At 40.9% G+C, this 24,020-nt stretch overlaps 1 protein-coding gene across 1 annotated transcript in view; it reads right to left on the reverse strand.

Moving 5' to 3' along the window:
• ACSBG1 (acyl-CoA synthetase bubblegum family member 1) overlaps positions 1 to 22,969 on the reverse strand; it is a 97,052-nt gene extending 74,083 nt beyond the window's left edge. The window contains exon 1 of the mRNA XM_044660287.1: positions 22,890 to 22,969. Within this exon, the coding sequence (XP_044516222.1) occupies positions 22,890 to 22,969 (80 nt within the window). The remainder of the gene's footprint in view (positions 1 to 22,889) is intronic.
• Between the last annotated feature and the right edge of the window lie 1,051 nt (positions 22,970 to 24,020).

The following is a 24,020-nucleotide window of genomic DNA, read 5'->3' on the forward strand; positions in this document are numbered from 1 at the left end:
GTCTGCATTAGTAGGCATTTAGTGATTGTGTATTATGCATCACTTATACTGGTCTTGTATTGTCCTATATTTACCTTAGTTTTGTACTGTTGTCTATTATTAATCACCTGCATTTACATTAGTTCTGTACTGTTGTATATCATTAATCACCTTTAGTGGTCTCCTACTGTTCCGTACCCTCCCTATGTACTCCACCTAGATAAGGGCATTCCAGGAGGGTAGTAAGACATCTCTTATGCTAACAAATGAGTGGGACAAGTGGGACAATGAAAGGGATGTAACACATGTGTGCTAAGGACTCTGGCAGTCCAGGAGAACCCCTCAAACCTGCACATGCCCCTTATTACCTTTTTTGGGGTGTCCTTAAGTTCACTTAATGTGTCAGACCCCAAAAACACACTTCTACCTGGACTACCAGGATTTCTTTTCCTCTACATCCATTTCCTGGGTTTTCTGCCAGGAATGCCTTGGAATGCCCAAGCAGGAGTGGATTATTCTGGAAGAAAGGTGATTTTCCTGGAATGGGAGGTGATAAACTCCCAGACTTTCATAAACATGCAAACCCTGATCCACAGCTTGGGCCATTTCATCAGCGTTTAGGACTATTCCATCAACCCATAGGCAATTACATCAGTCTAGGCTATTTCACCACCTGGACTGTCTTCTTCTTTCAATAAATACGTTCATACCTCTGAATAGAATGGAATTTTGAACTTCCTGTTCTTTGGCCAAAATCCTGCTACAAACTTTGGTGTGTTTTCCAACAACACTTTCACACTCTCCTTCTACCACCATTATTCAGAAATTACTTCTCCTTTGATTTTTATGAGATCCAAATTTATCATCTATCTAGATCCTGGTGTCCAGTGTCTCTCATCTTCAAGTTCAGAGCCAGGTCATTCTTACCTCACCATTTTCTGTCCTCATACTAGAGGAATTCAATTTATATTCTGATGTTCCATCAGATAAATTCCTAATTCTTGAATCTCCTTAATCCCCATGACCTGTGTTCTGAATTCCCCCTCAGCTACGTGCAGAAATGGTCACACTCGAGATCTTGCCAAAAGTTCCATTTCCGTATTCACGAGGCCCAGAATGCCTTTATTTTATCATGATATTTTCTCATTCCATCTTTCCCTATGCCTTATGACCTCTAATCCTATTCTTCATAATCACCATCCCCTCCTTTATCTGAATTCTTTCTTGGTCATCTCCCTTAAATTAGCTAGAGGTTCCTCCCTTACCTATCTTGACCCTTTGGTAAACCAGCTCATCTCTATACTATCCCCTATTCTCATATGCATTGCCTCCTTTCTCTGTCACTGATAATATCTTGCCAAGTCCTAATCTTGGGTTATTATTGCCTTCTGTATGCCCATTCATTTGCTGCTAAATAGAGCTAAAGGAAATCCCCAAACTGTGCTGTTTGGGTTCACCAGCATTTGTGTGTGTGTGTGTGTGTGTGTGTGTGTGTGTGTGTGTGTGTGTGTGTGACCCAATNTGTGTGTGTGTGTGTGTGTGTGTGTGTGTGTGTGTGTGTGTGTGTGTGTGTGTGACCCAATCTCTCAATGTAATCATGTTGCAAGAAATCTTAAAAGAAAACCACTCAGATCTCTCAGAGTCAAGGAGCAAAGTAGAAACAGAAAAAAATTCACTAGTTACCTCCTCAAAGAAGTTCCCAAATAAAACATTATAGCCCAAATCCCAAGTTTCCAGGTCAAAGAAAAAAAATACTTCAAGCAACAAATGAGAAAAAATTCAAGTACTGTGGAGCCATAGTCAGGATCACACACAATTTAGCAATGGGGACTGTTGAAACAAGGCTAAAACTTTCAACTATTATGGAAATTGTCTTATATCTTTGTATCTTATATGGTTCGTCTGTTACAGCTGAACAAGTGTTATCTGTGTTCCAAGTATAGAACCTTCTCCCTCCTGCAGGAAGTCATCTCTTCACATTCCATGCTGTAAGAGAGAATATTTCATTCTTAAAGGAAAGAGGGGAAAATGACATCAATGGAGAAAAGAGAAGAGATTTCACCGTTTTTAGAATGATAGAGAGTACATGGTGCACAGAGGGGAAAGAGAAATAAAAGATTTTGATGCTAGTAGAACTTTAAAAAATTGTTGGGAAACTGGAAAGTGGTCTGGCAGAAACTAGGTATAAACCAGTATCTTGCACCATTTGCCAACATAAGCTCAAAATGGATAAATGCCCCAGTCTTAAAGTGAGATATTATATGCAAGTTAGCCAGGACATAGAACATGTTACCTATCAGGTATATAGACAGTAGAAGAATTTATGAATAAAAAAGAGATAGAGAGAGCATTGAAAGATATAAAGTGGATAATCTCAATTACATTAAGTTTAAAAGGTTTTGTACAAATAAAAACAGTATAGCCAAGATTAGAAGGAAAACAATATTGGGGAAACTAGTTTATGGATAGTTTCATGGATAAAGGTCTCATATTTCAAATAAATAAAGAACTTGGAAGAATATGAGTCAGGCAATTTGGGGATGAAGAAATCAAAGGTAGATATAGTTATATGAAAAAATGCTCTAAATTATTGATTAGAGAAATACAAATTAAAACGATTCCGAGATATCGACTCATACCTGTCAGATTAGCTAAAATGTTATAGGGGAAAATGGCAAATGTTGGAAGGGATATAAAAAAAATGGGGACACTATTAGTCCAACCATTTTGGAGAGTACTCTCAAATTATGCCCCAAGACTTAAAAAATTGTGTTTTATCCTATGATCCAGCAATACCACTATTAGGTCTGCTTACTTCCCAAGGTGATCAGGAAGAAAGGAAAAGAAACTATATGTCCTAAAATATTTATAGCAGCTCTCTTTGTGGTAGCAAAGAACTAGAAATGGAGGGATGTCCATCAATTGGGAAATGGCTAAACAAGTTCTGGCATATAATTGTGATAGCGTACTATTTCAACGTAAAAAATGATGAGTAGATTAACTTTTTTTAAACATAGAACGATCCACATAAAATTATGAAGAGCAAAACAAACAGAACCAAGAGAACATTAAATGCAGCTTCAGCAATATTATTTGAAGAATAACTATGAATATCCACCTCCAGAGAAAGAACTGATAAATAAAGGTATTCATGACATGGTTTTACATATTCATGTATATATACATATTTATATATTGTCAGATGATGCCTTCTCTAGTGCAGGGAAGGAAGGAGGTAGACACTTCAGAACTTTAATGTAACAAAAATGAATAAAAAGAATTTTTAAAATATTTCAAATACATAGGAACTAAATTTATAAAAATAAGACTGATCTCTCAATTGACAAATGGTCAAAGGATATGCACAGGCCATTTTCAGAAGAAGCTCTCTATAGTCATATAAAAAATGCTCTAAATCACTATTGATTATAAAAAGAAAAAATGAAACAACTCTGAAATACCTCTTCACACCTCTTAGAAATGAATGTGCTGGAAGACATGAGGGAAAATAGGTATCGATGGAGTAGTGAACTAGTCCAACCATTCTGGAAACTATGCCCCAAAGGGCTATAAAACTCTGCATATCCTTTGATCCATCATACCATTACTAGGTCTATAACTCAAAGAAATAAAAGGAAAAGGACTAATATGTGCAAAATATTTACAGTAGTTCTTTATCTGATGGCAAAGAACTGTAAATTGAGGGGATGCCCATTAATTGAGGAATGGCTGAACTAGCTGTAGAATATAATTGTGATGGGATATCATTATGCTATAAAAAATAAGGGTAATGGTTTCAGAAAACCTGGAAAGACCAATATGAACTGATGCAAAATGTAGTGAAAAGAATTTAGACATCATTATGCACAGTAATAACCATGTTGCAATGATGATTAACTATAAAAGATTTGTCTACTCTAATCAATATAATGATCCAAGCCAATTCTAAAGGGCTCGTGATGACAAAATGTTCTCCACCTGCAGACAGAGAATTGATGAACTCTGGGTGCAAATGGAAGTTTAATTTTCCCTCTTTTCTTTCTTTTTTTTTTGCAATATGGTAAATATTGCATGAAAATTGAAAACTGCCTTTTCAGTGGGTGGGGAAGGAATGGGAGGGAGGGAAAGAGTCTAGAACTCAAGTTATAAAAAGAAAAGAAAGTTTAAATTAATAAATAATAAACATATTTTCAATGTATAAGAATAAGAACTATTCCCCAACTGATGAATAGTTAAAAGATTTGAATAGATAATTTTTGGAGAAAGAAATTCAAGCTATCAGTAGTAATATGGAAAATGCTCTAAATCAATTAATATTAGAAAAATTAAAATTTAAATTACAATAAGGTTCTACCTCACACTCATCAAATTATTAAAGCAGACAAAAAAAGAAAGCAATAAATGTTGGAGGGATTAAGGAAAAGCAGATACAATAATGTTCTGTTGGTGGAACCATGAACTGGTCGAGGCATTCTGGAAAGCAATTTAGAACTAAAAAGTTTCTCAAATGTGCCTTTAACCCAAAGATATCATTACTGCATATTCTATTCTCCAAAGTGATCAAATAAAAAGGAAAAAGATTCATGCACAAAAATATTTATATTGGCTTTTTATTCTGACAAAAATAGGAAACTGAGAGGGGTGATCATCATTTGGGGAATGGCTGAACAAGTTATGGTTTATGTAGGCAGTGGAATATGAGGCAGCTTAGGCAGCACAGGGGAAAGAGCTTTGGGCTTGGAGTCAGGAAGACCTGATTTCAAATCCAGACTCAGATACCTACTGGCTGACCCTAGGCAAGTCATTGAACCTCTATTGGTCTTAATCCACTGGAGAAGGAAATGGCAAATCACTCCAGTATCTTTGTCAAAACAAAACCCTGTCCAAGGTCATGAAAAGTTAGGGCAGTAAGAAATTATGTAAAGAAACCTAAAAAGATTGATATGTGAATGGACTTCTAATGCAGAGTAAAGTGAAAAGAACCAGGAAAAACAGCTTGTACGATAATAGCTATATTTTAAAAACAAACAACTTTGAAAGATTTATAAATTGTGATCAACACAATAACGAACCATAAGATTAAAACTGTCACATGTTATTCACTCCCTGAAAGAAAGGTAATAGAGTCACAGTATGGAATAAGATATGTTTTTTGGACAGAACCAATGTAGACATTTCTTTTGCTTGACTATACATGTTCAAGGTTTTGTTTTTCTTGGTTTCTCAATGGGTGGGGAAGGTATGAGTGGAAGGAACAGAGTGAAATTCTAAAAATATTTTTTTAAGAGAAAGGCACAGCTCCCAAAAAATTGAGGTGATGATTTCTTTGTCCTTTGTTTTCTCTAGATTTCCTTTAAAGCATTTACGTTCAATTCTGAGTACCAGTTTGTTTGTTTTTAAACTCTTATCTTCCGTCTTAGGATCAGTACTGTGTATTGTTTCCAAGGCAGAAGAGTGGTAAGGACTAGGCAATGGGAGGTAAGTGATTTGCCCAGGGTCACACAGCTGAGAAGTGTCTGAGATCAAATCTACTGAACCACTTGGTTGCACCCCCAAAATTACAGTTTTTAAAGGACATTAATGAGAAGGAAAAAATGTTCAGAAGAAGGTAGCCAAGATGGTGATGGGTCTTGAGTTCATGGTATATGAAGACTGTCTGAAGGGGGAGACTCAAGAACTCAAATAGTAGCCTTCATGTATCTGAAAGGTTTCTCTATGGAAGAGAGATTAGACTTGATATGTTTGGCCCCAGAAGGCAGAACCAGGAGCCCTAAGAAGAAATTACAGTGAGGAAACTTGAGATTTCATGTTGGGGAAAACTTTCTAATAATCAAAACCATCTAAAACTAGAATAGACCACCTTGAGAAGTAGTGGATTTCCACTCTTTGGAGGCCATAAAACAGATGTCGGACTTGTTAGGAGTTTTATAATGGATTTCTTTTCAGGTATAGGTGGGACTAGATGACCACTAAAGTCCTTTTCAGCTCCCAGATTCTGTGATAGTTGGGATCTCCAAAGCTAGAGAGGGATGGATTACTCCAATTCCCTGGGCAGAGCTCAGGGTAGTACTTGCTGTAGACCTGTTTGCTATTGACTAGTTGCTTCCTGCTGCAGAACAGGACCTCACACCAACTTCTCAGTGATTTGTTTTCACCTCTACCACCATTCACTCTTTCATGAGAAAATCCCGCTCCCAATCTCCTACCATCTTCCTCGAGTATTTTTGCCAATGATTTCTATTCTAAAACAGTGTTGCCCTTGGCTGCCACATTTCTCCACTTGGCAAAGAGATTGGGCACCCACTGTAATAAAGAGATAATCAAAAATCTTTGGCCCTGCTTAAAAAATGAAAAAATTGATTGGGGAGACCATTTTGTCACACAACATATAGACACAAATGAACACTGTAGCCTGTTGTTCAACAAACCTAGAGATTCTCAACTATTGGGGCAAGGAATCATTATTCAATAAAAAAATCTCTGGAAAAGTGTAAGTTAACTTACAAAAGCTGAAAAGCATTTAGGTGGAAATTAGGTATAGACAGACATCTCAGACCAAATCCCCAAATAATCTTTAAATGGATGCATGGCCTAGATGCAAAAGATGACATCAAAACAAATTAGAGAAGAAGAGAATGAAGTTCTCTTCAACTATGGATAGAGGAAGAGTTCAAGGGATAAAGAGTATCATAGATGAAAAGATGGACAATTTTGACTACAGATGTAAGTTACACTGTGCTTTTTTTTTTTTTTTTTAAACCCTTACCTTCCGTCTTGGAGTCAATATTGCGTATTGGCTCCAAGGCAGAACAGTGGTAAGAGTAGGCAATGGGGGTCAAGTGACTTGCCCAGAGTCACACAGCTGAGAAGTGTCTGAGACCAGATTTGAACCCAGGACCTCCCATCTCTAGGCCTGGTTCTCAATCCACTGAGCTACTCAGTTGCCCCCTACACTGTCCTTTTTAAGGCTGTTTAATTAATTGATGGAGCAATTAAACAATGGAAAAGGACAGAAAAAGATAAAGAATGATACTTACCTTCAGGAAAAGAGATAGTGGACTAAGTATGCAGAATGAGATGAACATTTTCAGACATGGCAAACATGGGAATTTGTGTAGCTTTCCCATGCATATTTTCACTGGAATTCTGTTTTTTAGTTTGTATGGGGAAGATGGGAGGGAAATAAAATAAATGTTAATTTCTAAAAATTTAATAAAAACACTTTAAAAAGAAAAAGGCAGGGGGCTGCTAGGTGGCTCAGTGGATAGAGAACCAGGCCTAGAGATGGGAGATCCTGGGTTCAAATCTGACCTCAGATATTTCCTAGCTATGTGACCCTGGGCAAGTCATTTAGCTTCCATTGCCTAGTCTTTATTGCTCTTCTGCTTTAGAACCAATATATAGTATTGACTCTAAGATGAAAGGTAAAGGTTTTTATTAAAAGGCAGAAAAGCGTTTTTGAATGAACATAGATATATTATTCTCATAGGATTTAAGATTTTGCCACTATTATAGTTTAACATGTTTTTTTTTAAACCCTTACCTTCCGTCTTGGATCAATACTGTGTATTGGCTCCAAGGCAGAAGAGTGGTAAGGGCTAGGCAATGGAGGTCAAGTGACTTGCCCAGGGTCACACAGCTAGGAAGTGTCTGAGGTCAGATTTGAACCCAGGACCTCCCATCTCTAGGCTTGGCTCTCAATCCACTGAGCTACCCAGCTGCCCCCTAGTTTAACATGTTAATTCCTGCTAGGAACAGAAAAAGAAATGTTTTAATAAAATGGTTAATATGTGTGTAAAAAAGAAATACAGCTTTCAGAAAGGATTTATATAGTTTGGAGGAAAAAAAGATATGTTGAGTGAAATATTAATAATCAAATCTCTTTGTGAATTAAATATACCTCAGTCATGTGGGAACAGTTTAGTACTATAAAGAAGCAGAGAAAGATCTTTACTTATTAAAAGCTAGAGAAATATGAGTATGAAAAACCCAGTTTCAAGGATATCAAAGAGATGGGAGACCATATTGAAGACTTAAGATCTTCAAAGCATTCTAAAAATGAATAATATGGAAATATGTTTTGCATGATAATACAAGTATTACCGAGATCAAATTGCTTGCCAGCTCCAGGAAGATGAAGAGAAGGGAGGAGGGAGACAATTTAGATCACATAACATTGGAAAATTTATGTGAAAACTTGTTATTACATGTAATTGGCAAAATATCTTTACAAATGAATCTACGCTAGATTAGATATTTGTATATATGTGTTTTATGACTAAAGAGGATAAAACTCAAACAAATGAGAAGTCAAGTAAACTTTTGAAGGTATGATTCTTTTTTTTTAAACCTTACCCTCTGTATTGGTTCTAAGGTAGAAGAGAGGTAAAGGCTAGGCAATGGGGGTTAAGTGACTCGTCCAGGGTCACACACCTAGGAAATATCTGAGATTAGATTTGAACCCAGAGTAGAAATGCAGAAGAAAAACATATGACTTATCGCTTGTTTATATGGGTACATGATTTGGTGTTTTGGTTTCAAAAAATTGCTCTATAAAAAAATGAATAATATGGAAATAGGTATCAAGTCAAAACATTTGTATAACCTAGTGGAATTGCTTGTTAGCTTCAGGGGGTGGTGGTGAAGGGAGAGGAGGTAAGAGAGTAGGGAAAGAAAATGTATCATGTAAACAAGTAAAATATTTTTAAAAATTAAAAAAATTTAAATTAAAAAAAAAATGAACCTAGGACTCCCCACCTCCAGGCTTTTCTCTAAATCCATTGTGTCAATTGACTGCCTCCCTAAAGGTACAATTCTTTAAAAGATTGATCTGATAGGGGAAATTTGGGAAATTGTTACCCTAAGGTGAAAAGTGAATCACTGAGAATCTGAAGGTTCACATTTATGTCATTGAAAAGAAAAGAAATGGAGATAGGAAATGGATATAGGAACCAATATAGGAAACACAGAAGAAACTGACAGGAATCTGAAGACTTGATGGGGAGAGTTATAAGCAGTAAACTGATAGGATTCAGCAGGTAGATTCCTGCTTGGTCCAGGAGAGAGATGGCTTCATTAACCAAGAACTACATAGATAATTGTTATCTTTTTGTGCCATTTAGATGTAGAAGATGAAGCTTCTCATAAGAGTTTGTTACAAATTCTTGGGGGAAATTTTTAGAAAAAGTTTCTCTGATAAAAGCCTAATTTCTCAACTTTATAAGAAAACCATTTATTCTCCAACTTGGCAAATGGTGAAAGGATATGAACAGAGAATTTTCAGGTAAAGAAAATAAAGCTATCAATGATCAAATTTAAAAAAAAAAAAAGAGTTTGTTCCTCTCTGTTGCCACCTCTGACTCGAGAAATAAAAACACAGGATGGTTTGTAGAGTCAACCAGATCTGTGTTGCTATAATCTCCATTCTGTTTGAACAGTATTGCACCTGGGTGAGAGAACAATTGGTTGGGCACACTGTGGAGGTCAGAGAGAGCCATTCTGATGAGCTTTGTAACTCTTGTTTAAAGAGAACTGCTATTCACATGAAGACCTAGCATTTCCTAAAAACTCTTTTAAGATGATAGTTAATTGAAAGATCTTATAAATTCAATGCTGGACTAGAGAAGAGAATTTCCCCCAACTTCCTCAGGACCAGGAATATTGATGCCTTAAGTCCAGAGTTGTGAGTTATCCTAAACACATTTTCTCTCTTATATTTTCCCTGCCAAGTTCCTGTGTTTTCCCACTCCTCACCAAAGATAATAAGGATTTTATTTTTTAATATATTTATATTTTAATTTTTTTACTAAACATATGTAATAGCACATTTCCACACAAATTTTCCCAAGTTATATGATCAAACTTATCTCCCTCTCTCCCTTCCCTTTTCCCTCCCAGTGTTGGCAGATGATTCAATCTGGGTTATATATGTATTGTCATACAAAACATATGCAATAACAATTTTTAAAATTTTAAATTTTAAAATACACTTTTTGAAATTATAAGATCCAATTGTCTCCCTCTCTCCCTTTCCTCCCCCCTCTCAGAGATGGCAAGCAATTTATCCACAGTCATAGTACACATAAAGCTGAAAAGATTTTGCCCAAATCCTAGCTATCTTTGTATTTAGCAGTACTATTGATGTATACTATTTGGCACTTCCCTATCTCTGGATTTAGCCTTTCTCTACTGCTGCCAACAAGTCATACATGAACTCCTTAACTTGCATTATTATAGTTTAGTGTCATGTTGGTGAACTTATGTCATGTGTGCCAGAGGGGACTGATCCCCTATCCCTCTCCACCAGCACCTGAGGACATTTCTTTCATCACCCACCCCTTTGCCCAGTAGCCCAATGGGAGTGCTTTCTTCCTCCCCTATCTGGGGTAAGGTGCTAGTGGTGGTGTGTATGAGGGAGTGGCTCACATGCAGTGTGAGGGTTGCAGTTTAGGCACTCCATCTCTAAAAGGTTCACCATCACTGGTTTAGTGTCTCTTACTTTATTTTTTTTTTTATTTTATTTATTCACAAAGGTAGATAACCCCAAAACAGGAGTTTATAGAAAGAATCACTGGGTTAGAGAACATAGGAATCTTTTCTAAAAATCTCCTTATTTTGGCCATAAAATGACCAGTGCTTTTTCTCTCCCAGCCAATGCTTCTGCTCTTTAATGAACAAAAAAAAAAAAAAATAGAATTTATGAAGTGATTACTAGGTGCCTAGCACTGTGCTAAGTGCTAAGAATAAAAAGAGAAGACAGAATCAGTCCTTGCCCTCAAGCTGCTTACATTTCAATAAGGAGAGACAACATACATAATGGAACTGTGGCTCAGGAGGCACAATTTGGTCCAGAAACTTATAGGGATGATAAATAGGACCATAAACCGAAGATTGGCACACTCTTACCAGGAACAGTGAGTTTACTTGATCTGGTTCCAGAACTCAGAATGGCAAGGAGAGTAGGGAGGTAGGTAGGAAAGATCTCACTACAAACCTCTTCCTTAGCCTGGCCCTGGTGGTCCGTGCTCTCTGGATTTTTCTAAGATATTTTTTCAGCAACTAAAACTGTGAAGACAGACTTACTTTCAGTAGTTTTATGGGCAGAGCCTATGTCTCTTGGTTCTTTTCCTCCGCCCCTGGTAGAACAAAGAATGGAAGGACCTCACTAGAACCTGACCTTGGCTCCATATGAAGTCACCATCTTACCAGGGGAACAAGTCTGAGTGTCCCTCCACTCCATCTCAGTTCCCACATTACCCCTTGTCTTATTCCTATCAGAGCCAGGGATGGTATTGTCTCTTTCCAACTGATTCCTGAAATCAGGGTCTCCAGGGGTCATCTCTATCAGACCACAAGACTTTCCTATCCACATATAAAACAGAGGGGAATACAAAGGTAGGTACACAGAGAATGCCACCCAAGAATAGCAGCCTTTGCAGAAACATTAGCCATTTCAAAGAGATGTCACCTAGCAATTTCTGTGTCTCTTGTCTAGTTTTGTCTCTGACTCTCGGTCACTCTCCCTCTTGTCTCTCTCTTTTCCTCTCTCTTTCTTTCTTCACCTCCCTCTCTCTCTCACACACACACATATATATCTCTTCTCCTCTGTCCCTCCACCCCTGCTTTTCCTCTACTCACATTTCTGTCTGTCTCTCTCTTCCTCTTTCTCTCAGACACACATAATCTCTCTCTCTCTCTCTCTCTCTCTCTCTCTCTCTCTCTCTCTCTCTCTCTCTTTCTTTCTCATAATCTCTCACTCTGTTTCTCTCTCTGTCTCTCTGACTCTGTATGTCTCTTTCTCACACACACACATAATCTCTCCCTCTATTTCCTTCTGTCTGTCTGTCTGTCTCTCTCTCTCTCTCTCTCACACATACACACACACACGCACGCACGCACGCATGCACACACACACATACTCCATGTAACCCTTGGCAAATCACTTAAAAAACCTGGTGGCCAGGGCAATTCTGTATGACCTGCATCAGTTGCAAAAGCTTCCAAACTGGAAATTCCATGAGTAAGTTGTGTATGCCCAAGTAAGATGTACCTACCCACATAAAATATCCAACCAAGGGGAATTGATATTCCTGAAACCTGACCCAGTAATTTTCAAAGAACACTGTGAGTCCTGTCTTGATGGAATAGAATTACTCCAGGCTCTGAGAAGTGTCCAGGATTATATCTATTTGCCTCCCTAAATGTTGCTATTTTAGGTGCATAAATTTTTGGTTCAAAGGCTAAATTGCTGAAAACGAAATAATAACAAGTGACATGCAGAGGACTAAGGACAATTTCTACAATGACGTTTCAGAGAAGAACAACTTTCTATACCAGGGGTCCAAAAGACAGAAGGCGGCATAGATAACTTTTTTCAGACATGGATAATGTGGGAACTTGTTTTGTTGATCTATGAATATATGTTAAAGAGAGTTGTTTTGTTTTGTTTTTTAGTTGCTCAAGTAGGAGGCATAATTATAAGTGTTTATAAAAATAAAATTGCCAAAGTATAAGTTTATAGATTTATTGTTGCTAGCCCTCAAAAGGAAAATGATAACCCTTTTGACTCTTCACCAAATGTTGTTACACAAAAGACCATGACAAGTAGTGAAGAGTAAGCAAACCTATTATCTGAACAAATATAAACAGAAATCAGAAATTTCATACAGATTAAAATATTACAGAAAATACTCAGAGTGACTGAATTTTCTCACTGGGAGCAAGATATCTCAGATCAAACCAAGAAATATCTCAGACAAGGAGGAATTCCCTAGGCTAGAAATCAGGAACATGGTAAAAACCTGGCTTCCTCTATATATCTAAAGCTACTAATGTCTTTCTTTCTCTCCTTCACATGCCTGGAGTTGGTCTCAGAGAGAGAATCTGGAGCTACGAATGTCTTCTCTCTCAAAAAAAAGAGAAAAAAAACTTTAAAAATGTCTTTCATCTCCAAAGTTCTCACGCCAACTCTTTCCCTAAAGTATTTTATTGGCATATTCTCTACCACTGAAGAAGTCTCATGCAAAGTATCCCAAAAGTAATGGCCAGAAACCTGGGTTGTACAAATATCAATTAAGTCACAGGTCTGGACCTTTATTGGTTTTAATTCTGCCTTTTCAGCTAAAGAAGAAAAAAAGAAATATTTGAAGACCTATAAGATCTTAAACAGGCCACCCACCCCAAACAAATCATTGAAGAAATAGCTCAGTTTCTCTCTTTATAAGTCCAGTCTCCTCTGGGAAGGCTTCTGTGACTCCTTGCGCTACCTCCTGGTGCCTTGTCTGCCCAGATTGTTCATTTGGCCTTTATTAGTCAGTCCATGAATGAATTAATGGCTTCTCCTTGTGAGAAGGAAAGCTCCCAGAGAGTAGGCACTGTGTCAGCCCTTTCTTTATACTACCTCCACACCATGGAATGGCAAAGCTGAAAGAGAATATAGTAATCGTCTAACTAGGAACAATGAGGAGATGTTTCTTAGAGGCAGAGTTTGGCTTTATATAAGGAAACATTTCCCAACATTTAGAGCTGCCCTAAAGAGAAGTGGATTACCTGAGGAAGAGAAAGCCTCATTACTGGGAGGTCTTCAAGGGGAGACTGCATGACCACTTCCCAGAGATGTTATGAAAGGGATAGCAGACCTCTAATTTGCCTTCCCATTCTGAGATTCTATAATCTAGCCAGAAGATTAGAAGGCAATAAATTCAGGGCTGGAATTAACCGTAATGAACAGTGTTTGATCACAGAGCCCAAACTCATCATTTTTACAGATGAGTCTCAGAATGCTTGTAGGATCCTGGAACAGGGCTGGAAGAGCTCTTAGGGGCAGTCTAATCTGATTCATTTATTTTAGCTGAGATCAGGGAAGTCAGATGATCACAGGGTTAGAGCTAGAAGAACCTTAGAAGCCTCCTAAACCAATCCCTCCTTTTTCAGAAGAGGAATCTAGGACCAAAAAAGCAAGATCACATCCAGCAAGCATCAGAGGAGTCCTCTGACTTCAAATCCAGCAACACAGGATGCTTCTCGCCTGTTCATTTTACCCTCACGTCCAGTTTCCTGGGGAAGTGACAGCAAGTGATCCTCTCTAAAGGACTTCGCCAACTTTAAAATCTTGTACACCTGTGACTTATTTAAGGCCACCCAGGGAACTAATGAAAGAACTAGGACTAGAACTCAAATCTTCTAAAACACCATAAGTATTTTTATTTATTTCATACATAATATATAACATAATAATATAATACATGATTTGTTATAAATGTGTAATAAATTATAGAGAAAATATGCTTATCTAAGACAAAAAAAATTCTCACATTAGCTATGTCCAAAAATCTGCCTCATTTTTTCCTCCTCTCCCTTCCCCCCGCAGGCAGATAATATGATATAGCTGGTATATATGTTCTCATTTAATACTTATTTCTTTCGGTACATCATGTTGGGAAACAAGACACACATTGCTTATACTACGGAAAAATTCACGGAGGAAATAAAGTGAAGAATGGTACATTTCAATTTGCATTTGGCTTGTCGGTTCCTTCTGTGATGCTGGATATCCTTTTCCACCTGGATCCTCTCCTTCTTGAGAGTAGTTAAGTCATTCACAGCTGTTGCTGTTATTGTGCACCACCATGTTGTCCTGGTTCTGTTGACTTCACTTTGCATCCCTTCTCTAAGTCTTTCCAGATTTTTTGGTGATCATCTTGTTTGTCCCCTCTTAAGACACAACAGTTTTCATCAATATCCCTAGTGTTCATTCCATAAGTATTCATGATTGCTTTAAATGAAGGTGCCATGACATGGTTCATTAGAGTCAGGACCAAATCCCACATCTGACAGACAGGCTGGGCAATCTTTTTTTTTTTTTTAACCCTTAACTTCTGTGTATTGACTTATAGGTGGAAGAGTGGTAAGGGTAGGCAATGGGGGTCAAGTGACTTGCCCAGGGTCACACAGCTGGGAAGTGTCTGAGGCCAGATTTGAACCCAGGACCTCCTGTCTCTAGGCCTGGCTCTCAATCCACTGAGCTACCCAGCTGCCCCCAAGGCTGGGCAATCTTGAAGAAGTCCCTGAGGCTACTTTTTAAGAATAGAAAAATGCCAATCTTCATTAGTAGAGGGAAATTCTCACCAGGACTCCCTGGTATCTATGAAATGAATGTTTTGGGGCAACTAGATAGCCCAGTGGAGGGAGCACCAGGGCTAGAGTCAGGAGTTCAAATCCGACCTCAGACACTTCCAAGCTGGATGACCCTGGAAGTCACTTAACCTCCATTTCCCTGGTCATTCTTCTATCTTAGAATTAATACTAAGGCAGAAGGTAAGGACTTTTAAAACTATCTTAATCTTTAAAATAAAATAAAACAAGCATGTGATGTATTAAAACTTCAGTCAGCTAATTGAAGCACCCAAGTTGGCTTTGCCCTAAGCCTATAATCAGGGTCAAATCTTCTCAATTCTGTTCCTTTCCCTTCTAGAAAAACACCCTCCCCCCTTCCCGTACAGTCATCTATGTAACACAAAGGGCATTTATTCGGGCTGTTAATCCCCTAGAAGGAATGTGGGGCAGGCAGATGGAAGAACTCGCTCCCCTGTGTCCTTGGAGAAAGGAACGTTGGGGGGGAGAAGGGGGAGATAAGGTCCAATTTGACCCCCTCAGGGAACACACAAGGAGACACAGTGAACACATACACAGATTCCTATCAACTAATGAAATGTTAACCATTTGCTCACTTTTCTCCCCAATCCATTAGACCTATCCCCGCTTCTTACAGGCAGTCCCTATCTCATGGTGGGAAGAATTGTCCAGAAATTCTGAATGGTATTGTTGGAGAAGGCAAAGGTGCAAGGAGACTAGAGTTGATGGAGAAAGACTGGGAGGTTCAAATCCTGCCAGCATCACTCATTCGTCAATAGGCAAGCCCCTTCTTTCTTTCCTCCTCAGTTTTCTCATCAATAAAAATGTATATCATGAGATCAGAGATTTTGAGCTAGAAGGGACCACAGGGACCAAACTTCTCATTTGATAGCTGAGGAACAGAGGCCCAAGAAGAAGTGACAGTGGAAGAGTTCAGATTCACATCAAAGGTTTTGATTCTAAACCCAACTCTCCCTCCATGGTAGCAGACCATTGCCCTCCCAGGCCCATGCCCCACCTGCCTCAGAGCTCTTGAGAGGCATAAAATGAGAAAATGTTACAAGCCTTAAAAGGACTCTAGAAACAGGGACAAAGACTGGGGGGGGGGAGCGATTTCATTGGCTTAAGGGACTCTCCCATGAGGGTGCTTCCATTGCCAACATGGATCGGTACCTGCTCCACAGCTAACAGTCTTCTAGGGCTGTCTATATCACTTCAAGGTCCAGTGACTTACCCAAAGTCACAAAGCCGATATGTATCAGAGGCAAGACTTGAACCGGGTCTTCCTGGCTTTTTCTATTAATTGGATCACATGATTATCATTATAATATAGATGATAATATTATATTGGAATTGAGCTCTATCATTTCCAATAAGAACAATAATAACAAGCATGTATTTTGCTCTATGTGCCAGGCACTGGACTGGCCACAGAAGATGCAAATACAAGGCAGAAGAAATCCAATCCCTGCCCACAGGGAACTTACATTCTGATGGGAAAAGAGAACTCATATAAAGGGAGCTGAAAAGTAGAGGGGCAGGGAGAAATAGAGGCTAAGTCCAGAGAATCGTGGCTGGTCTGGTTGTGTTACCATTCAGTCATTTTTCAATCTTGTCTGACTTTTCATGACTCTATTTGGGGTTTTCTTGGCACAGATACTGGAGTGGTTTGCCATTTCCTTCTCCAGTTCATTTTACGGATCAAGAAACTGAGACAGATAGGACTAAGTGACTTGCCTATGGTCACAAAACCAGTAAGAGAAGTTGGTCTGCACGACTTGGGTCTGGAAGCTACTTCCCTGAAATTTGGGGTTGTGGTGCCTCCGAGGTCAGATTTGAACTCAGAAAGATGAGTCTTCCTGACTCTAGGTCAGTCGATCTATCCACTGTCCCACCTAGCTGCCCCTCAAACCTAGGGGTACTGCTTCACAAACCAGGATTTGTTCTATTGAATCACAGTCACTACAAAAGGAAATAATCCATCTTTTTCTTTTTTTCCCCCAAGATTCAAAGGTACTCAAATATTGCCAGTCATGTCTGCCATCTGCTTTTTCTAGTAAAAGGCACATCTATGTCGAATTTAAGCTCTAACTAGAAGGTGGATACCAGGCCTCATTGTACTCCAATCACCTGAAGAATGGCCTGAGATGACCACTGGGTCCCCCTGAGTAGAATCTACTACATTCACTTGAATATTGGAGTTTGTAGACCTTAAAGAAAGTAAAATGGAGGCACCACAGCCCCAAACTTCAGGGAAGTAGCTTCCAGACCCAAGTAGTGAAGACTAACTTCTCTGGTTGGGTCTTTGAGATAGTGCTGTGGCCAGGGTGGGGGCAGCTGGACTTTTCCCAGGATGCAGGAAACATGAGGGAAATGGTCTAAGTTGGTAGACCAGGTGGCTATGAAGGCAAGTTCCATTCGGGCCTTAGGCCCAAACCTTTAAATGACAGATAAAGAGCTAGGGAAGTGGATTCTGGAAGACAGCAAGGGCTCTAGCCAGGCCACTTCAACAGCTGTGGAAGCACAGAGATACATTTGATGTCAAGTCAGAAAACTGGGATCTTTGGAGGATGATAGATGGAGAGCTGAACGTGGGCTGTCTCTCCCAATCCCCTCATATGAGAAAACTGAGGTTGAAGGACCCTGAGTGAATCTACAGATGGCTCTGTGGGTCTGGGGTTATGCCTTGTGAGCTCCATCACTTGACCTCCCCCCAAACCTGGAAGTTTCCATGCATTTCCCCCAACCCATTTCCCTCCCCCATCTTCTTCTCTCTCTGGTCTCTGAGGAGGCAACGCCCGTCTCCTTCCCTTTCACAGGTACCTTTTATCTCATCCCCTTCCACATCCTTTATCTCTCCTCTGGACTGCTTCATTCTCCATTGCAGAGGAAACGGAAAGTTCTCCAGTCTCTCCCATCCTAAAACCCTCCTTTGATCCTGAAATTGTTTTCCTATCATTCTCCTTTCTTTCAATACCAGTCTTGTAGAAATAACCGATGCTTGCTAAGGCTCCTTCCTCACCACCACACACACCTGAGTCCTTCAAAATCCGCTCTCTCCCTGGCCACCAGGGATGCCTAATGGGTACATTTTATGGGTTCTTCTCAGGCATCATCTTCCTTGACTCTATTGCCTCACTGTTGACCACTCCTCATAGATGACCGCTCCTCCCATGGTTTCTGGGACACGGCTCTGAAATGTTTTATGCCAGTCCCTTCATTCATGCTACATTTTAGCCCAATGGCCTATTCCATCCAGTCCTACCCCTTTCTTTCTAGATGGTAAACCTTTACTTAGACCATTCTTCATGATTAGAGAACTTTCTCTGCCTAACTACTGCACCTTCCTACCCCTACTCCATGCCTCTATTATTTCTATTAAAATTCTCCTCCATCAATACCCATCAGACCACACTCTCATCATGACCACAGACTCTCCTGCCCCTAAACCAGCTGCTCCATATCATGACCAAATCTGTGTCTAAGGGAAATGAATCTGGTAGCCTATGCAGGCTGGATTAGAGAAAAGAGAGTGAGTGGAGGTAGGATAACCTGGCAGAGGAGAGGAGGTGAGCATGGGATTGGAGAAGACACATTTCTGAACCCAGGTAGCTTGGAACCCCTTGACAAAAGAAAGCCTCCCTCCTGGAGCCACACAAGAAAGGATCCACCATGACTTGTACTTTTAGCATGGAATTTTGGGATATCTGGACCACCAGTGAACCTGGTACTGGGTTCAGGTTAGGAAAAGGCAGAAGAGATAAGGTTTATAGAGAACAAGCAATTTTCTGCTCCCTGAGGAGATGTTTGATCTGGATTTGCCTGGGACTCCAGCTTCTAATATGGAGGCCCAGGTCATTGGCCCCACCTTGAAAGGAAACTGGACAATATCTCTCCCTCCATGATCTCAACAGAACCTAAAGTCTTGGGAAAGAATTTGGAGTTGGCAGGGACCTCAGAAACCATCTAACCCAAGCCCCTCATTTTACAGATGAGGAAATTGAGGCTGAGAGAGTCTTGTTTAAATTCACAAAAGTAGTTAAATAGAAGCATGAACATTCTGATTGAACTCCAAAGTCACCAAAGAGGAGAGGCTGCAAGGGCCAGGAGGAGGGACAAGGGATGGAAGAGAGAGCCTCAGTCCCAAGGAGGGAGAGTTAGAGAGACTTCATATTTAGGAAGAGGAGACTCGGAAGCCCACCCCACCAAGCCCCGACAGGGCTTTTCAATTAAGGCTTATTAATCAGGTGGCAGCCCTCTGCAAAAAGGAGAAAGCAGAATCAGAGTCAGGGGAGGCCTTATTCAGCCTTTGAAAGATGGTATGTATAGCAGGAGGGTTAACAGAAAGCTCAGAAGGGTTTGCTGGTCTGAGAAACTAATTGAACCTTCTCTTATCCACTACCACAACAAGAATGAAGCGACTTCTTCTCCCAGGCATTTAGAGAGATGGAGACGCTTCATCTCCCCCCCAGGAAAGAGGAGGAAGATGGGCTTTAGAGAGGGATGCTGCCAGGAGTTGGAGTCATCGTGGGGCCAAGAGGGCAAAAAGCCCAGGGGGAGCCAGGAACAGATTTCTTCCCCACTCTGGCCATTGCAGGAGGGCTTAAAGAGGAAGCTAGCACTGCCAGTTCAGTGGGGGGAGAGAGGGGGGGTATCGAAGAGCAATGGCAATTCCATTCCATTTATAAGGCACCTAATGAGAGCCAGTCCTGGGCAAAGGGTTGCCCTGGGCAATGGGGGCAAAGAGATCAAGAATAACCCACATCTTGCTCTCAAGCTAGTGGTTTGGGAAACCAAATTGAGAACTTGGATTTGAGAGTGTGTTCTGGGAAGAAATTCACATGAGATAAGAGGACCAGAGAGGCAGGTTGGGCAGGGGGCAATAGGGAGCTTGGGTAAGAGAGCCAGGAGGCAGGTTGGGCAGGGGGCAACATAGAACCTGAGAGTCAAGACAGGGTCTTTGGGACTTTCCAGAACAACTTTTTTTTTTTTAAACCAGACTGGAGACTTCCACAGCGTCAGAGGAATCTCAGGAAGATGCTCCATCTACAATGCAGCTCTATAACTGCTCAGCAATTTAACTCTTAGAGGGTTTCATCTCCTGCCTGAGGTCACCCAGCCAGTGTCAGGTAGGACTTGAACTCAAATCTTCTAGGCTTCCAAGTCTGCTGTCCTGGCACTATGTCACACTGATTACTAATAATAACAATGTCCAATTTATATGGTGTTCTGAGCAATAGTGAGGCAACAAGGAATCACGAGAGACAGCCTCAATGCCAGGACCTGAGTTCAATTCTCTTCTCTGACATATACTGGCTAGGTATAGGCCTGCAGTACTCTCTAGGGAGCTCTGAGGCTACAGAAGTTGCTGGCTTGAACTGGTGGCATCTCCTCACCTGGAAGCTCCCTATGCCAAGGACCTCACCAAGCCAATCTTAATCCCACGGGCACTTCGCACATATCATCTCATTTGAGTCTCACAGTCCAGGAGGTAGGAAGGGGCCGTTGTTATCCCCATTTGGACATAAGGAAACAGAGGCTCAGAGATATCGTGACTTGCCCAAGATCACACAGCCAAGAGGTGGGATTCGAAGGTCTTCTTGCTTCCAAGTCCAGCACTAAAGTCTTGGAGAGGGACTAATTGAAGTGTAAATACAGGGAGAGCTGGAGCAACCCGGAGACCATGGAGAGAGAACCGAGCCCAGGGGTTGGTAGGTAACATCATTAGATTGTAAACTCTCTGCAGCAGGACTTCTTTTGCCTTTTTTTGTAACCCTAACGCTTAACACGGTGCCTGGTACATAGTAGGTGCTTAATAAATACTGATTGATTGATTGATTGATTGATTGATTGTCCACTAGGATGCCCCCTTCCCTCCCTGCCCTATAGGTGCACCTACAGCCAGATGGCACAATGGAGAGAATCAGGAAGACTCAACTCCATGAGTTCAAATCTGGCCTCACACACTTAGTAGAGAGGTGATGCTGGGCAAGTCACTTCACCCTGTTTGCCTCAGTTCCTCATTTGCAAAATGAGCTGGAGAAGGAAATAGCAAACCATTCCAGGGGTTTCTGCCAAGAAAACCTCAAACCGAGTCACAGAGTCAGTCACAGTAACAACTTCCCTCCAAAATAGGGTATGCCGGTATGGAATGAGCAGTGCTGAGACATTTATGATCAGATAGTTTCCAGTACAAAGCATCTGAGTTGTGGGCATCTGAGTGCCCTGGTTACGGATTCAGGGGTGTGCTAGACCAGGGAAGCGGGTGACCGAGTGAGCTGGGCATGGGGAAGACAGTCCCCTGAGCGTGAGTCCAAAGCCACTGGGGAGAAAGGCCACAAAAACCTCCCCGTGTCCTTGAAGTCCTCCTATCCTTCCCCAGAAATCTCCTAGATGGCTACTAGCAGGACGGCGCCCATGCAGAGATGCTTCCCCTCCATTCCTGGCCCATCCAGCCGAGTTCAGGGATGAGCAGCAACCTGGTCACTACCCTCAGTTTCCATCAATAGATTTTCTTTTCTTTTCCCTCAGTGTCTTCCTGTTTTTCTGAATGATCAAACCTGAGGAGCCCAGGCTTCCCAAAGGCTCTTATTTCTAACAACACACACATCTTCATTGTTCCAGCACTACCCAAATGCTCAGAAGTGAAGCCCTGACAGTTAAGTGCTCCAATCAAAGACATTATTAGCCCAGAGATCCCAGGAGCTATAGAGGGGAGGGAAGGGGAGGGGAGGGGAGGGGAGGATCTGGACATCCATGATCAATAGAGTTCACACCAAGCCCTCCCCCCCCCCAGCCCAATTGATAATACCACAGGATGTAAAGTGGCATTTTCCCTTAGGGAAGTCATCTCTCTGGGATTTAGTTTCCTTGTGTGTAATTCAATGAACAAGTTATTTATTAAACTCTTGCTATATACTAGGCATTGTGTTAGGCATTGGGAAGACAAATATAATGAATGTAATAATGAGCTTACATTCTACAACTAGCATTTAAAAGATACACACTATAAATATTGTTAATAAGTATATATATTATATATGTAGGTTATATATATACATATACATTACATATACATATATATATATACTCAGATATGGGAGGTCCTGAATTCAAATCTGGTTTCAGATACTTGCTAGCTGTATGACCCTGGGCAAGTCACTTAACTGCCATTGCCAAGCCCATAATGCTCCTCCGCCTTGGAACCAATACATAGTATTGATTCTAAGATGGAAGGTGAGGTTTCAAACAAAAGTAAATTCATTTTATATATATATATATATAATATTACATAATACATAATAATACATTTATATATATATATATATACACACACACACATGCACAATGGTGGACTAGATGGTCTCTACGGTCCCTTCTGGCTCTGAATCTCTGACCCTTCGTTTAATAGATGAGGAAACTGAAGCAAGAGAAAGCAAGTGACTTGACCAAGTTCACACAGCTGAATTCAAATCAGCCTTCTGTTCCTAACACTCTGCAAGGGGAATGGCCACATTCTTTTCCAGAAGGCACATCTATTATTCACCCAAGAAACTTCCCCAACTCAGACCCTCAGGACCTCAGCCTGGAGGCCCCAGTCCCGAAGCCATCCAGATGTGGAACCTGCTCCCCGGTGAGGGCTCCTGCTCCGGAGAGGGAGGAGTGACCCCCCCATAGCATGCCCTGACCTCTTATCCCCCCTTGGCACACCCATCCAAGAGACCGACTGGAGCAGTCATGGAGCTGCTCCTGGAGAGGAAGGGGCTCAGACTTTGTACCTGGTTTCGAAGCCTTCCGGAGTCTTCCCTAAACTTCCATCCAGGGCTTTCTTCTTGAGGCTTTCTTCGCTGTCAGGCATGCTGAGGGGTCCTGTGGAGCTGACTAGACTACACTGAATAACGGATCCCCAGAAGCATAAAAACGACGGACTGCACACTCCCAGGCAGCCACAGTAACTGGAGGACGTAAGGCAGGAGGAGGAGACAAAAGTGCCACCACAGCCAGCTCCTCTCCCCCTCCCTGCTCTGAGGCAGGCTCACAAAGTCTGGGAATTGCAGGTTGTCCAATGCTCAGGCTCTCCTTTCCTGCTCAGTTTGGTTCAATTAATCATGAGGAGAATTTCAATGAGAACCGGGTGCTTTTTGATGCAAATTGATCCCAGGATCCCCAGCCAATCAGCGCCTGGGATTCTGGGACTTCTGGGGCCTGGGGTTTTCTACTCAGTCTTAGTTTTCCCCAAAGGTCTGGGACTGAGCAAAAGGTGGCCCAGGAGCAACTGAGGACTCATGACACAGAGAGGAACTGAGGTTGAAGTGATTGGTGGCATGGAATTCACAAAAGAGATGGATGCTCCCCATTTCCTCCAGAAGTAAAGGTTCAGTCAAATCTGGGGCTGCTCCTCGCTCCCCAGAAAATGTCAGCCCTTCCCTCATTCCTTCTCTCCCCTCCCTCCTCTGGCTCCTTCCTTCCTTCTCTTCTCCCTCTGGAGGTAGCAGAATGCAATCAAAGCCATTGGTGACTTAGGAGGGAAAAAGAAGAAAACAAGAATTTATTAAGTGCTTAGCGTGACTCAGGCTCTGTGCTATGAACTTTACAAATATTATCTCACTTGATCCTCACCACAATCCAGGGATGTAAGGGCTATTGCTTTGAGTCAGGCCTGGGACCAGGTTCAAGTCCTAATTCTCAATTTTTGTGTTCTGGACCCCTTTGGCAGTCCAGCAAAACCTTTAGAACTCTTCTCTGAACAATACGTTTAAATGAATAAAATAAAATGCATAGAATTACAAAAGAAACTAACAATACTAAAAACAGTTATCCAAAAAAGTTTGTTTGGAAAGGAAGGAAGGAAGGAAGGAAGGAAGGAAGGAAGGAAGGAAGGAAGGAAGGAAGGAAGGAAGGAAGAAAAA

The sequence above is a fragment of the Gracilinanus agilis genome, chromosome 2, assembly GCF_016433145.1.
Source record: "Gracilinanus agilis isolate LMUSP501 chromosome 2, AgileGrace, whole genome shotgun sequence".
NCBI lineage: Eukaryota > Metazoa > Chordata > Mammalia > Didelphimorphia > Didelphidae > Gracilinanus > Gracilinanus agilis.